General features: G+C 50.6%; 1 protein-coding gene across 1 annotated transcript in view; it reads left to right on the top strand.

Annotated features, from left to right (window-relative positions):
• ANK1 (ankyrin 1) overlaps positions 1-16584 on the top strand; it is a 201074-nt gene that overhangs the window by 128814 nt on the left and 55676 nt on the right. Inside the window, exons 3-9 of the mRNA XM_063080073.1 lie at positions 6099-6197; positions 10373-10471; positions 10961-11059; positions 11918-12103; positions 13043-13141; positions 13817-13915; positions 14197-14295. Of these exons, the coding sequence (XP_062936143.1) occupies positions 6099-6197; positions 10373-10471; positions 10961-11059; positions 11918-12103; positions 13043-13141; positions 13817-13915; positions 14197-14295 (780 nt within the window). The remainder of the gene's footprint in view (positions 1-6098; positions 6198-10372; positions 10472-10960; positions 11060-11917; positions 12104-13042; positions 13142-13816; positions 13916-14196; positions 14296-16584) is intronic.

Below are 16584 nucleotides of genomic sequence, written 5' to 3'. Positions count from 1 at the left end.
AAATTAAATCATTCAGGCTGAATGTGACTTTTTTCCTTCTTCTTAAAAGGGTTAAAGAAAACACAGCCTGGCTGACATCCCCTCCCCCTCCCATCCAACAGATTGCTTCTCAGAAGAATACTCTAAATTGACGTTTTACCTGAAAAAAAGCAAAGGCAGATGGAAAACGCTAGGTGTGTGTGCCTGGCATGGATATTTTTGCCAAAAACGAGCCTAAAAAAGGTTGTGTGCTGTTTTAGGACCATGTGGAACAAGACCATCTGGAGCTATGTGTCCTCAGAGGCTCCAAATAGGGGGTGTGTAGGATGTAGAAAGCTTCCAAGAACACTGCTTCCACCCTACCCTTGAGAAAAGGCTGTATAATCTACCAAAGTATAGTTTTCCCTGAGCCCATCAGAGGGCTGAGGTAGCAAGGTAACCAAGTAAACTGAATTCCAGAGGGGAAAGGCCCTCCAAGGAGAGGGCCGCATCACACACAGTTTCAGCTATGGCAGCGTACAGGGAATGGGATGGCTGCCATACAGGCAAAATCTTAGAAACTCAAAGGCCACGTGCAGCCCCGTGTATCTGGTCCCAGCTTTCCTGCACAGGCTGTCATGAGAAGCACTGGGACAGGTCAGGAGACCACAAAGAGGCTCCCCTGGTGGATAGATGTGCAGGGGTGAAGGGTGGCATGGAGGCACAGGGGTGGAGGGATGCTGCTAAGCTTTGCCGGCTTCCCTAGACTCTTCCTTCATGTGAAGCAAAAACAAACCATCTCACCTTTAGACCATAGAGAAAAATCCATTCTCCTAGGAGAGGAATAGAAACCAACTGCCTCTGCCTCTGGGAGAAGGGTAGAAAACTTTCTTGCCGAAGACCCATTGCTGCTGCTGGAAAGCAGAGGCAAAAACTGTACACTCCTGGAGGGGTGGAGGGGTGGGGCAGGAAACTGTCTTGGGCCCAGGATCCTACACCAATAACAAGCAGAGGTCTGCTACTGCTGGAGGAGAAGCAAGAAACTCCCACCCAAGACCAGTATAGACAAGGCAAGTGTTGCTGCCACAGAAAAGAGGGGAATGAATGCTAAAAATAAAAATTAAAATTAAAAAATTCCACCTTCGAGGTCCAGAGCCTGCCTAAGCCTGAAGCTGGACCAGGCTGAAAGAGAACTTGGCTGCCTGCACCAGCCCAGCATGTCGTAACAAGGAAGAGCAGACCACTGCTGAGAGAGGGGCAAGAGCATGGAGAAGGAGCCTGTTTGAGAACCAGGCATTCAGGGAAGGTGATGCTGAGAGAGATTAGGAACACAGAAAAACTCTGTGGCACCCCAGCTCTTGCTCAAAGCTCAAGGTAACAACAGCCCATCTTTAGAGGAATGTGAGGTGGTGTGGCACCGAAGATAGCAGCAAAACCCAAGCCTAGGTCAACTCCTAACTAGCTTGCCTCAGTCTCCCCACCCCACATGAACAGAAGAGGCATGTCCATTTCCAGGCACAGATACTATTTACTTCAGTTTCCACTGCTCTTCTACACATAGTGGTTGGCAGTCAATTAAAAACTGCAACGTCGATACACAAAAGTAAGAAAAAACAAACCATTGTCAAGAGACAAAGCAATCAACAGAACCAGATGCAGAGACCACCTGAATGTTGGAACTATCAGATGGACTTTTAAATAATTATGATTCATTTGTTTAAAGATCTAGTTGGGAAAGTGGAAACATTCATGAACTGATGAGGAATTTCAGCAGAGTAATGGAAACTATAAAAAAGAGTACAGTGAAATGCCAATTATTAAAAAACACTTTCTCAGCAAAGAATTTCTTCAACAGGCTCATCAGTAGACTGGACAGCTAAGGAAAGAATCAAAGAACTTTAAGATAAGTCCATAGGAATTATTTGCATTGGAACAAAATATAGAAAAAGGAAAAAAAAGTGGGGAAAGAAAAACAGAACAGAGTCAACTGGTCTAACATACATGTAATTAAAGTCCCAGAAGGATGTGTCTTTAGGAAGAAGAATCTGACAAGCTGGTGTTTTCTCCTGAGAAAGGCCAGTGGTTAAAACGTGGCCACTAGTACATATTGTTTTGCTTCCCAGCTTCTAATTTAGCTGAAGCATTTACTCTCATATTCCTCCACCTACTTCTTGCTTGTCTTCTGCATCCTGTTATTTGGGAGAAAAAAGATGTGATTCCCTGCCCCACCACCGCCACCTGCTGCAGCGCCTGCCTGCCATTTAACATCCAGACGGATGACCGTGAAGGGTAGAAGGAGCTGCTGAAAAGGTGCAAGGCAAGATTCAGCAGCAACCAACTTAAACTTGGTCTAACTGCAACAGAACACGTGCTTCCTGGCCTCGGAGGGGCAGCAGGTCACAGTCCATCTCCGTCTGCACTTACAGCTAAGAATGAATAGCTCACATAATTCCCACTTCTCCCCCCTTCTCATTTGAGCAACAAAAAAAATCTGCTTAAAGAAAAAGAAAGTACTAAACAGGGCATTTATCTTTGGAACACTATTTTGGATACTAGAATTGGTCTCCTGTATGCACTAGTTCTGTATCTAAGCATATGAGCACACGAGCTCTTTGGTGGCTACGTGCAGTGGGTTAGTTCCGAGGCACTGAGCAGCTTCAGCTGCCAGGCACTGACTGCCTGGCACTGCTGACCTGATGTCCACCGGATGAGGCTCGTTCCTGGAGAGCACTGGCAGCCAGGGGTCTGGGTGTTTGTGCATCCCTAGCATTCAAACACTTCATGAAGGAAGAGGAGGGTACTTGGTGAGGAGTGCTGGGAGTGCAGCTTCTAAAACTCCAGCGTATAGCATTGAAACTCACACATGCTTCTCTCCTTGCTGTGGTTAATGAACCTGTGTGGCTGGCTGTGTGCAGGCTGGCTCCTCTGCCTGGAAAGGCCTCTGTGATGCTTTTGGGACCCCTTGATGGAGCAATTCCTCCTCTGTGCTGCCCATCATCTTACACTTGCCATTGTGGGTGTCTTCTACATGGTTTTGTGTTGACTTTTTGTGCATCTTTTTCCCCCACAAGCTGAGCTCTTCGGGGGGGGGGGGGCGGGCTGTGTGTGTCTGTCGACAGGCAAGGGCAGGTTCCCAGGAAGCGCCTGTCAGATTGGTGAGCTCAGCAGCAGGCGGCAGCAGCGTTTGCTGCAGTCCCGCTCTGTGCAGTTAGTTTTGCATTTCACTCCCAGGCTTCCCTGCACCCCTCTCATCAGCTGTGCTCAATGGCTCTCATGGGGACCTCGAATACAGATCACCTCGGGAGTAGACTTGGGAGTAACCTAGGTGACTGTGTTGAAAAAGTAAAAACAAAGTGAGGAAAAATTGTTAAAAGCCATGAAGAAGAAAGAGATCATTGAACCAGGGTCTAGGATGGAGGGTGCATGAACTACGAGCCATGCAGATCTGCTCAGGTAGCCCCTCTGTGTTGAAGAGCGTCACCTGCTGCCAAGAGGGCAGCTTTGGGCAGGAGGCATGTGACCAAGGGAGGGGAAAGGGACTTCCTGTGGGCCAGGGTAAGGAATAAAATCCAAGAGATCAGTGACAGAGTCATGGCCAGATCTGTATGGATTACTGTGACAGCGTTAGCTGTGAGCTTCCTAGTAATCAAAAAAGGGACAATATGCTTTCATCACCTGAAAAGAAGAAACACTAGTTCCTAGGGGAAAAAGAAAACAAAACCTTTTTTTCCCTGGGGAATCCAGGTTGGTTCTGTGTGTGGCTATGCTCCAGGAAGGCTGTGTGACCTCAGCTAAGCACTTGGTTACTCTGGACTTTGCTTTTCAGCTGTAGATGAAAGGGTAGAATTCAGGGATCTCTAGTATCCCTTTCAACTCCAGCATTCTCTGGTCAAACAGTTTATCCAGAATCCCTCCAGATTGAGATCCTGACATGGCTCCAAAGAGCAGGAACCAGCCACCCCAGAGCACTGGAGGTAAATATTAGGTATTTTCCTCCCAGGCTTGCCAACATCCCAGCTTTGTGGCTTTGAGGACCAAGAAATCCTCACAAAGTGACTCTGCTGCCGGAGCGAGCACTAAAACCCTATCAGTCAGCACCAGGCAGCCTTGGCTGCTGCCACCGTGGAGAGGCTCCTGCAGTGAGTGGACCGTGGTGGCTGCTGGCCTGTCACCCACACAACCACAGACACCGCTCCTAACTCCCCAGGAGGCACAGATGCCTGCTTTCAGCACCGGGAGCCTTGTAGCAGGGAGAGGAGCTTGTGACAGGTGCTGTGTGCTGCTGAACAAAGATAGCAGTGCTCTGGGAGGGGTGGGGCTCCGTTTGTGCAGACCCTAGGGGAGAATGGCAGGAAAAGCTGCAGGCAGAAACAAATTGCTTTTAGGTGAATTTGGGAATTTGCACTTTTTGTGAGTTGAGAATGTTGTCTCTGTCTTCCACAGCTCCCAGAGCCCTGTTCCAACAGAAAGCCATCTTGCTTCAAGGACATTCTCCCTTTCTGTGATCAGAACTAGCTCTGACCCACCTTTTATCTGATAAACTCATTCATACCAGGGTGTGAAGAATTCACACAGCTTTGAATGCTGAGTTGAATAGTGGGCAAAATCTGCAAGAGGAGGAACTCTCATGGAGATTTGCAGGCATTTGCCCAAGGAAATATTTGGTGAAGGGCCCCTCCCGTTCCCCTCACCCCTCAAGGCTGGCTGTATGGATGGGCAAAAATTTGCCCAGCTGCACTCACTGGCTGTTTGGGGTGCAGGGTGGGCCTGATCAAAATAGGAGGTAGGTAAATTCCCCTTGCATCCCCCTGTCTCTTCTTGTTGACACCCAAGGGACCAGTTCTATCTGTTTTGTTTGAGCCCCGCCCCCATAGAGAGAGTTGTATACACCCTGGGTTCTCCCAACTTCGGGAGACTTTCCTCTGCTGGTCCCAGTATGACTGATCCAGTATGACTGATCTGTTAAAGGGTTAAAGCATGACTACTCCCAGGTGGATATTTGTGTTTTAACGGGAATCTTCTGAAAATGGTCTGCTGTCACAAAGGGAGTGTGGGAACTTCAGGAACCCGGGTGGGGCTGTGGTGAGTCAGGGATCCTCATATCACACCAGTGGGAGCCAGGCCCCTACTTCTTGTGGGCTCTGAGGCATCCCTTTGAAAGGAACATGCTAGAACAAGTTGACCACAAGGGGAGATGGGAAGGAGGAGAGGAGCAGAACACAGAGCAGGGTGGGGCCGCTCTCTGACCAGAGCACTTTCTGTGTGGAGCCAAGTCCACTCCTCTGGAGGAATTGAAATTTCGTTCTGTTATGTTGGAATTATTGGTGGCTCTGTGATGTCAGCTTTTGCCACAAAGTTTCCTGACCTTCAGGTGCAAGGACTGGAGGACCAGGCAGCGTGAGAGCGGCGTGCAGAACTCAAACTGGCCATGCTCTAAGGACACAGCAGTGGCTTCAGCAGATTTGACTGGAGCTTCAATGAGTTAGTCTGCTTTGGTGGGCTGATGGTTGGGCCTGGCAACAGTGTTTTGTTTTCTTTTGTTTTTCCTAAAACTTTGGCAGGCAGGCTTCTTTGGTCATACATGAAATGGCAGGATGCAAGGGCACTATTTTGATACTGATTTTTCTATTGAGGAAATCTTATAGCTGGGTGGTTGATGGTATTTAGTGCTCATATGACCTTATTTCAGCATTTATCATCTTATTAAATACATGTCTGTCTTTACAAATGCTTAGGATGCACCAGGGTTACCTCTTTGCTTTTCCTGGTTGCTGCTGTGAAAATCATTAGTCAGGGAATTGAGGCTGTACCATTCATTTCACTTAAGTGGGATTCCTGAAGCCTGGCCAACCTCTGAATTGCAAGGGCCGCCTGGGTTGTGTGCGAGCTTGTCCAGGGAGGGCTGGTCTTGCCGTCTCCCTCTCCTCCTTCCCTGCTCTCTGTCCCCTGATGCTGCCACACAGGAGGTGCTGAGGGGGCTGCGCTGGATCTGCTCTGTGCCTGTTCTGGCCACTTAGGGCCCCCCATCCTTCCTTGCTACTCTCCACATCTCGCGGCTGGGCAGGGGCCTCACTGCAGCCACTTGCGACAGCAGAATGCTCAGTCCAGCTAACCAGCCCTCCCTGCTCTGCTCTTTCCAGAATGGGCTGAACGGCTTGCACCTGGCCTCTAAAGAAGGCCATGTCAAAATGGTGGTTGAACTTCTGCACAAAGAGATCATTCTAGAAACGACAACCAAGGTATGTCTCATAGGGAGTGGGGGAGCTTTTCGCTGACAATTCAAGTTTGTGGGTCCCTCGTGTACTGTCCCAAACCCTGGCTTAGAAACCCAGGCGTGTTTCTGAATTTCTCAATCACTTCCAGTTCTCTGAATCCCTGGAGCACCTGGCAGCACGGGACCCTATTTCCAGAAAGAATCAGTGAGCCTTTATTTTATTCTCACCACTAGATTATACATCTCAAAAACACCAGCAACCTGTTTTCTGGTGGCTTCATACTTTCTCCTGGGCTGGGAGCACAGCAAGCTCCAGGGCCAGGAGCCTGGGTTCAGATCCTGGCTGATGTACCCCACGCTCTGGGACCTCGGGTGAGTTACTCAGCCACTGTCAGGCCTCAGTCTCCTCATCCGCAAATGGGATTATAGAACTTGGTTGCAAGACCAATATGAAAATTATGTGAGATAATGTATATAAAGTGCCTGGCACGTAGGAACCAGTAAGTACTAGTGACCAGGTTGCTATGGAGGGCAGAAGAAGATAGTCTGATTTCTCCTTCTCCAGCAGGTCTTCCTTGTTCCGCCCTAAACTTGTTTCCTCTTTTTACTAATTTCCTAGAGCAGCATTTTCTTTAAGGGGAGGCATCTGGCATACACTACTCACAGCAATGTATCTCTGCTCATATCAGTAGATTATAAACACCAGTGACTTAAGGGCACATGAAATTGACACATCCAAAGATTACAAAGTAAGCTTCATCTCTTACATGCATGCCTCTTATTTGTTAAACAGGATGCACTCAGCAGTTAGAAACAAAACTAAACAGAAAATCATCTCCATTTGCTAACTCAAGTACTGCTTCCTTGATTCTCCTTTTCTCAGATGAATTTCTTCTCCCCTTTGTTACTTTGCTGTGTTTTTCTCCTTGAGTTTCCCCCATCCTCACATTTTCCATTTGTTATTGATTGCGTATGGCCTCACACACGGCCCCAATTTCATTTCCACGCAGCAAACATTCTGCCGCCTCTCAAGCAGAGAGCACAGGAGAACAATGTGTAGAGAACAGGTGCAATTTATGGTTGCGAAGTGAACTACCACAGTGTTGTGAAGGTGGAATCATTTCTTGGGATGAATTCTGTAATTTTCATGTCGTTTCCTGAATATAAAAAGACGCACTCACTGGTGAAGCAAGCTGAGTTGCTCTTTCGGACTGGATATGGGACATTTTTCCTAACCCTATGGCCAACACTAGTTGTCCCCGTCTACCCCTCCTGTGGATGGGGGATGCAGTTGGTTCCGTCTCGGGCCCTCACATAGCTGGCTGCAGGCAGTGAGCCTCTCACAGCTCCCTGTGGCCAGAGCGGCTGCTCCCACCCGCACTCGCCCACACCCCTCCGGGCTGCAAAGACATAGTGCTTCAACATTTTTCTCCTTCCGAATTTCCCTTTTTGATTACTATTTTGCAAGTGAACACTTGGTGTGTCTTCTTTATTTATACAAATTTTATCATCCAGTGTGGTTTCAGAATGCCATAAACAGGGAGGGGGAAAAAAGGTGAAACTGAAACCATGAGCCAAGGAACAGTCAGTCACAACAGACTGGGGAGTTGTAATGGGTCCCCAAGCATGAAAAAGTCTTTTAAAAAGTAAAAAGCCCAAACCGATATAGGTTCCCAAACTGCTTAGAAATTTTAATAGCATAAAACAAATGCATCCTGTCCCCCACCCTCCCGTGCCCACTCCTGAGAGGCCGGAGCTCAGCACCTAAGCTGTTAGTGCCCAGAGAAAGCTTTCATCCCATCCAAGAAAAGCCTTCCCCCTCACTTGGGGTCCCCCACCCCTCTCCGCTCACACCTGTGCAGCGTCCTCCCTTCTGTGAGCTCTGTGAGTCCCTGGAAATGGAGAAATTGGGTATTTGTGGATGGAAATATAGCTAAATAGTTTTTCCTGCTCCTTCAAGGCATGTTTCTTCATGCTGAGGGAGAGGCAGAGAAAACAGAGCCTCATAGCCCCTCTGCGTGCAACTCCCCCACCCAGGGCCTTCCTCCTGAGCCTTGCGAGAGAGAGAGAGAGAGAGAGAGAGAGAGAGAGACAGAGAGAGAGAGAGAGAAACAGAGAGAGAGAGAGAGGCAGAGAGAGAGAGAGAGTGTGTGTGTGTGTGTGTGTGTGTGTGTGTGTGTGTGTAGGGGCGGGGGGAGAGAGAGAGAGAGAGAGAGAGAGAGAGTGTGTGTGTGTAGGGGCGGGGGTCCATTCCAATCTCTTCCCTTGCACTCATTCCTCCCACCACTGCCCTCAGCCCAGTGGCACGAACCAAGATCTGCAGCCGGGGTCCCACATCTGACCAGCTCCCCAAGTGGAGGGGCCTTCCCCGCCTCCCATAGATAAAGAAGGCTCCTGTGTCGTTTGATCTCAGGCAGAGTCACATGGGAAGAAACACTCCACATAAGCCTCCTTGAGGGCAAGGGACCTGATTCTCAGCAGCCTCTGTACCTCTGTGCCTAGCCCAGGCCTGACACACAAGTGCTGAGTAAGTGCAACCAGTGAGTGGACGGACACAGAATGCCTCCTGCTTCACATGGGAGACCGGGAACTCCACTAGGAGCTGAGTCCTGGATTCTAGAGAAGTTTCTGGTGCCAGCAGCCCTGCTCCACTTGGTACAACAAGTGAATTGGACCCAGATGCCAAAGGCTTTAATGTAGGCTCTTTAGATTTCCATGAAAAATTACTAATTAGCATCTGTACATTCATTTTGGCATTTACCCTCTGATGGGTATCTGAGGAAGAACCCTCATGTTTATCAAATAGGACTAAGGGAGAAGTCAAAAAGATAGCCTCAGGAGGCAGCAGACAGGAAACTCCTGCCTGATACGGGCTTTGGCATTTGAGGCACCCAACGAAGTCTGAGAAACAAAGACCTGAGCTTCTTCCAGCCCACAGGGTGCACAGAGGGGCTGCTTTGTCCCCCACCAACACACAGGGTGCAGGGCTGGGAGGCTGTAGAGCTTGGTGCCCTCTGCGCAGTTCCGCCTCAGTGTCAGATGGCCACAGGGTAAGGACTGAGTTTTTCAGTTCTTAAGTCTCCTGAGGTGGATTAAATGTTTATGTAGTTTAGTAAAAAACCATATCCTGTCTGAACTATGAAAAATGAGGTCATTTGAGATCCCTGCTTCTTCAGTGACACAGAGACCAAGGGCACAGCTGTGGCCCTGCTCTCTCCACCCACGCTGGGCGGCAGAAGTGTCGAGGGGAGCCTGCCCCCGACTCTCTCTGAGTGGGGTCCCCCCTTGGAGGCAGTGCTGGCATTGGGGCTGGGACTCCTGGAGGATGAGGAACCTGGCAGGAGAGACGGCCAGCTGGGGACGTCAGTGTCCTGGACACAGACGAAGGCTGCCAGCCTAGAACCCCATCTGTGAATTGTCATTAAACATGCAGGAGGAATCCAGACAAGAAAGCTGCACGTGGAACTCGCGCTCTGGGGACCTGCCCTGCTTCCTGTCTCAGTTACCCGTCCTTACCTTTTAAAGAGTCTCACCACTGTGCGCCTCGTTTTCTCTGGGGTTTATTCCCTCTGGCTTTTCTTGCCTCTCTTATTGAGTGAAAACTTACTCATTATATTTTACTTTTCAATATTTGGAGTTTTCTTTCTTTGCGTTTTCCTTTGCCAGACTTTATTCTCTTTATTTCCCTGCGTTTATTTGCATGTTTTTGTTCTTTTCCCCACACATGTCATAAACGTCCAGCCTCCCCTTTGTTTTTCTAGGGAAACTGTAGTCGTGCCCTCTGTCACCTGTGGGGGTCCCTGGGACACATGCAGGGAGTCAAGCCCGGGCGTCCGCTGGCCACGTTCCCCAATGCTGCCGGCCTTGCTGTGGGCTCCAGCTGTCCGGTGGGGTCATGGGTTGATGCCAGCCCTGTTGGCCATGACAGGACACAGAGCCGGCAGGCCGCAGTTAGCGTTGCCAAGTCGTGCATGTGCGTTTGTGTGTTTCGTTCAGCATCGTTTTTCACAGTAACTGGAAGAGTTTTCCTCTTTGTGTTTTCAACACTGTTTCAACCTGTGCGACAGGTCAGGCACACACGTTTTCTACCCCTTTGGGCCATAAAGAAGGCTGCAGGCCCCCAGCCAGGCCTCTCCTGCCCTGCCCTGGCGGGTCACTCCCACAGGCCTGGGTGAAACCTCCCTGCCCCGTGTGTTTCAGAAAGGGAACACAGCACTGCACATCGCCGCCCTGGCCGGCCAGGACGAGGTGGTCCGCGAGCTGGTGCACTATGGCGCCAACGTCAACGCGCAGTCACAGGTAAGAGCCATCGGGCCTCGGCGCGGCCTTTCCTCCCTGGAGCTTTTTCCTGCTTTGCCCTGGACACGCCGTGGCTGGGCCTGGATTTCCTGGTGTCACATCTCCCAGCAGGGTGAAGGCGCCCTCCCCATGCTTGCGTGCTTAGGTACACATTCTCAGCATGTACAATCTCTGTTCAGTAAACCTGCAAATAATATAGTCAGTTATGGGGACTGCAGGCATGGGGGGCTGATGAAGAAGGGAGTAAAATAGAGTGGGAGTGGCAGAGCCGAAGAGGCTGACCAATGGAGAGAGCCCTCCCCACCTTGTGGCCTTTCGCAGTATTCCTGACATGCCAGTTGAAAGTGACAGTGAGTGTTCACAGGTGGGATGTTGCCAGGGGGCTTGGTTGAAATGGGATGAAGAGAGAGCCATTGAGATTTTGCACTGGTTTTAGCGTCTCTCTCCCCATTGTGGGCGGATTTAACAGCTCCCTCTCTTGATTTACAGAAAGGCTTTACACCCCTGTACATGGCAGCACAAGAGAATCACTTGGAAGTGGTGAAGTTCTTACTGGAAAATGGAGCGAATCAGAATGTAGCCACAGAGGTAAGCGCCCAGGAGGATGTACCCTGGAAGCCTCCGCTGCAGCCTGCTGAGTGCTCCTTCACACCACTGCACTCATCCTGGCTGCTATGGACTCTGCAAGGGCATGAGAGACAAAGTCATAGGTCCTGAGGAGCACTCAGACACACACCAAAGAAGTGACATAAGACCCAGCAGTGTCACCCCTGTAACCAGCACTTAAGGCTGGATGGGGGGTGGTTGACAAGTCTGCCTTGGGCCACAATGAGAAAGGCTCTTGCCACGAACCCACTCTATACCCTTGGGCAACTCCCATTAGCTCTGATCCTGAGTTTTGATCTGGGTGACATGATGACAGGACTTGGTTATTGCTGTGGGCATGGGGTCCCGTGCCCCTCAGCACACGACTAAGGAGACTCATCACAGTGGCTTCTGGTCACATATAGGCCTAGCTTGGTTTCTAGCATGCTGGGTGTTCAGTAATATTCTGCCATCTTCCAGGCACTGCCCTGACAGCAGTAGATGGGGTGGAGGTGGGTAGGCAAAGAATCGAAGAGCAGTGAGAAGTTTTTCAGAGCACACAGACTTGTAAGTCAAATTGTAAAGGAAAACTAAGTAAGTGCTGAAGAAAAATCACCACAGGCTCTATGGGGGGGCAGAGAAGGAATTGGGGTCAGGAAAGGCTTGGAGGAGGATGTGGCATTTAAGCTGATCTTGGAGGACACAAGGACTTTGAAGAGCAGAGGACTGGAGGAAGGTCATTTCAGGCTGGGGACTGTCGTGCACAGGAGCCCCAAGGCATGAGGGTGCGTGTCCTGTCCTGAGGACTGCAAGTGGTCAGAGAGAGTTGGAGCAAACCCCTGTCCCCTCCCCTCTGGCCAGGATGGCTTCACCCCTCTGGCCGTGGCTCTGCAGCAGGGCCATGAGAATGTGGTGGCCCACCTCATCAACTACGGGACGAAAGGCAAGGTGCGCCTCCCAGCTCTGCACATTGCGGCTCGCAATGACGACACCCGGACAGCCGCCGTGCTTCTGCAGAATGACCCCAACCCAGACGTACTTTCCAAGGTGAGGGCAGCCTGACAGGGCCCAGGAGTGATCTGGCCGGGACCCTGGTGGCTGACGGGCTGCAGAGGCACCATCGAGTCCAGCAGTTTCTGCACAGAGCCACAGTGGACAGCCTCCCTACATCCCTGCTGAACCCTGGGAAAAGCGTTCTTGGTGTGGAGCAGGGGAGGGACCTTGTGCTCCAGGTCACCCGGAAAAGTGTCCAGGCGGGGTGGGTGGTTCTCCGGCCAGAGTAAACTCTGGAATCTGGAGGTAACGCTCTGAACTTTCAGCCCCATCTTCCCCTGGGTGCCCCGGTGGAGAGAGGAGGTGTCCCCACGTGTGGAGAGGCTGGAATGTGGAGACTGGGTTCCCCAGAGGCCAGATGACCCGTCACCTGGGCATGCTGCAGGAGGTTTTCAGGCTCTGCCTATCCACTGTCTGAATGTGTAGGCTCTTCCCCTTCCGTGAGAACAGATTTCACAGGGTTATTCACATAGCCCCGCCCCCACGCTCCCACACCCCACAGCCGCTGAGTTTTGCCCAGAAAGTTTGGCTGGAGCGAGGCGTGGTCTGAGTTATGGAACAGAATGGTGACAGTGGCCCGTCAAGGGTCAGAGGCCTGCCTCTGCTGGTCAGCAGAGTCACCAGGCCCCTGCAGGGCGTGACACACCCGAGCATTGAGATCTGAGCCCTGACACTTTGTTAGTGTATCTTTGTGGGTAACTGTCCAGTGAACTGGTCTGTGGGATTAGAGGGGTCCTGTCTGTGTTTGTCCACATGAGCCATCGAGGTGCTTTCAGGCTCTTGAACCTGACGTGCCACAGAAATCCGGCACAATCTCCTCTGTGCATAGAGTCCTCTGGCCCGCAGGCTTTTTCAGAACCCCTGGGCTGGTTCTGAGAGAGAAATGTTAGTAGGTCACATGTGATGAGTTCTCTCACCTCTGTTGTGCCCCAGACGGGATTCACCCCTCTCCACATCGCAGCTCACTACGAGAACCTCAACGTGGCCCAGCTGCTCCTCAACAGGGGGGCGAGTGTCAACTTCACACCGCAGGTAACCACAGGGTCCAGGCTCTCACCCCTCGCCTTAGTGCTGCGGGTTCCACCCACACTACAGACTGCCTTTGGGCAAAGCAGCCCTGTGTCTGCTGGGGCTCCGTGCTGGCAGGTTTCCAGTCACCAGCCCTCAGTCTCCACCTGCCTTGTCTTGAGAAAACTGAACTACATTTGCCCATTTTATTTCTTTTTTTTTTTTTTAAAGATGACCAATAAGAGGATCATAACCCTTGACTTGGTGCTGTCAGCATCATGCTTTCCAAGTGAGCCAACTGGCCATCCCTATATAGGGATCCGAACCCATGGCCTTGGTGTTATCAGCACCACACTCTCCCGAGTGAGCCATGGGTTGGCCCTACATATGCCCATTTTAGAGGGGGGAAACCTGGAGGGCAGGGGATGGTTTTCATATATCTGGCTTTCTTCCCTCTGCTCCGTGGACTCTGGGAGACCTGGGTTTGGCCAGCTAGGTGGGGTGAAGCACCTTGCCACCAGGTCCTTGCAGGTTTTTGAAATCTTTCTCAGGCGAGGACTGCCACATTGTGGGCTCAAAGTGGCTGCTGGGCTGCACCACCACTGGGTTGGGGTGGGGTGGAGGCCTGGGGATGGTGCACCGATGCCATGGAGAGTGCAGGAAGGCCACCCTGACTGCTCCATGCTTCCTCCCCTCCAGAACGGCATCACGCCACTGCACATCGCCTCCCGCAGGGGCAACGTGATCATGGTGCGGCTCCTGCTGGACCGGGGGGCCCAGATAGAGACGAGGACCAAGGTGGGTGCTGGCAAATGCCATGGCCAGTCCAGGGCAGGGAGCTCTGCCCCCAGGAGGCTCACCTGCAGTGGGGGCTCCTGGCAACCCAGTTAGTAATGTGCCGCCAGCCTCCCAGAGCACCTGCAGCAGTAGCCGGGATGGAGCAGAGATGGCAATAGGACTGTACTGACGTCCAGCTTGTCCTGAGGCATCAGCACTTCTGTGGCTGGGGTGCTGCTGCAGGCAGGCAGCCTCTCACAAGTGTCTTTTGGGCTTCCTGTTTTTGACTCTGTCTTTCAAAGGACGAATTGACACCTCTCCACTGTGCAGCTCGGAATGGGCACGTGCGAATCTCAGAGATCCTGCTGGACCATGGGGCACCCATCCAAGCCAAAACCAAGGTGTGTGCCTCTTGGGAGGAGCGTCTTTTAGGCAGGCCTTCAGGTCAAACCTGGGATGAAATCCCATTTCTAGAAAATAGAGATGCTAATACTACTAATGAGACAGTGTGTGACTTCTACTATAGTGCCTGTCGCATAGGAGGCCCTTGGTGGATCTTTAATTATTATCTAGATTGGGGTCAGCAAACTTCTTATCTAAAGGACAAGGTATTAAATATTTTTAGGCTCCAGTGAGGCCCTTGGTGGATCTTTAATTATTATCTAGATTGGGGTCAGCAAACTTCTTATCTAAAGGACAAGGTATTAAATATTTTTAGGCTCCGCAGGCTATGGTCTCTGTGGCAATGATTAAACTCTGCCAGTGGAGGGGGAAAGCAGCCGTGGGCAACATGCAAATATATGCAGCCGTCTTTAAATAGAACTTGATTGACAAACACAGGCAACAGGCCAGATTGGGCCCACAGGCTATAGTTTGCCTATTAGCGTTCTAGATCAGTCCCTGCCTTTTTCATCCTAGCTGCAGAAGACAGGAACCCAGTACTCTAAGAAGCCATCACAGCCTGGGCCAGACTTGAGAGAAGTTAGAAAGAAAACAAAATAGTCCTCAGGCTCCCTCAGAGGCTGGAGCAGAGGCCCACGCCAATTCTGACTTGAGGACTCCAGTCTCCTGGGGCTAGCGCGGTTGACCACACAGAGCTGCCTGTACCCCTCTGGGCCCTCTGCCCCGTTCTTTGGGCCACTCAGGAGGTTTTCTGTGAGCAGTTCTCTGTTCTAAAATTGCAGAACAGTCTACAACTATGAAAGCCAGTTTATTCCCTGACAAGTTATCGTGTGAGTGTTCTGCAGAGTCATCTTTAATTGGCGTTGTGATTCATAGTACCCAAGGTGGCGTGTGTGTGTGTGTGTGTGTGTGTGTGTGTGTGTGTGTGTGTGTGTGTGTGTGTCTCTCTCTCTCTCTCTCTCTCTCTCTCTCCTTGGGTGAAGATATCCTCTACGAACCAGTTTCTCTCTCAGTTAACCCTCCTTCCACGGCTGCTTTGCTGTGATTTTGAGCATGTCTCTTTCTCTGTGTACCCCTCTCTCCTAGGATTCCTGGAGTGATCGCATGAGATAATGTCTTTGAAAGTACCTGTAAAAGTAAAAATCCTCAGATAAATAAAAGTAGAATTGCTACTACCAGTTATATTATCAGGTCAGGAGATTCTCAACAGTTTTTCACAGAAGCCCTGTATTTAAACTTATATAAATGTTCATAAGTTATTAAAGATTTTATATTATCCAGATTATTAGAGTGGGGCTAAAACAGGTGTTGATGAAAATTGTTTACTGAGAACTTCTGACTTTTTAATTGGGAACTATTGTAAGACCTTTCTAAAATGCAGTAAGTGTATTTAACTCTATTAGTCTGCTTGGGCTATCATAGTAAAGCACCACAGACTTGGGGAGTGGGGGTTGTTAAACAACAGAAATTCGTCTCACAGCTCAGGGAACAGGGAGGCCAAGGGCAGCGTGTCAACAGAGTCAGATTGTCCTGAGGACTATGAGGCAGCCTCTGCTCTAGGCCCCCTGGCTTCTGGGGTTGCTGGCAGTCCTAGGCATCCCTTGGCTTGTAGAAACATCACCCGGATCTCTGCCTTCATGTTCCCATGGCGTTTTCCCTCTGTGCTGTGTCCAAACCAGTCCTGCTAGATCAGGATCCACACCACTGCCTTGTCTTAGCTAATTACATCTGCAAAGATCCTGTTTTCAAAGAAGGTCACATTCTGAGGTCCTGGGTTGGGACTTCAGCATGTGAATGTTGAAGTGACACTCTCTGACCCGTAACACTAATGTTAGCTCTTGCACCCTGATCCTGCTTCTCCCTTGAGGTCGGTCATGGCTTCCTGAAAGCCAAGGCTCAGCTCCCGCCTCTCGGCCCAGCTGCGCTGCCCGTCGCACTTGAACTGCATGGAGGTCCTGAATTCCTCCACATTTCTCCCTTCACCGGGATGTTCTTCCATTTTGTCTTGCTGGTGAATTTCCTTCACCTCCTTTCAAGCCTCTGCTCAGGGACCACCTCCTCCAGGAAGCCCCCTGCCCGGCCCTCCCCACAGATGGCAGCAGCGTGTCCGCCTACAAGCTCCCTTAGGCAGGGGTTATGTCTGTTCTCTTCTGTTTCCCCGGAGCTTAACCCATACCAGGCGCACAGCAACCACTTAGTAGATATTTGTTGAATTAATGTCTGAAGGAATGAGTGATTCTCCTCTACCTTTACTGTTTTTTAAATAAATTGCTGTCTGACAAACAATG

The sequence above is a fragment of the Cynocephalus volans genome, chromosome 15 (assembly GCF_027409185.1).
Source record: "Cynocephalus volans isolate mCynVol1 chromosome 15, mCynVol1.pri, whole genome shotgun sequence".
Lineage (NCBI taxonomy): Eukaryota > Metazoa > Chordata > Mammalia > Dermoptera > Cynocephalidae > Cynocephalus > Cynocephalus volans.
This window is presented reverse-complemented; position numbering and strand designations above follow the sequence as displayed.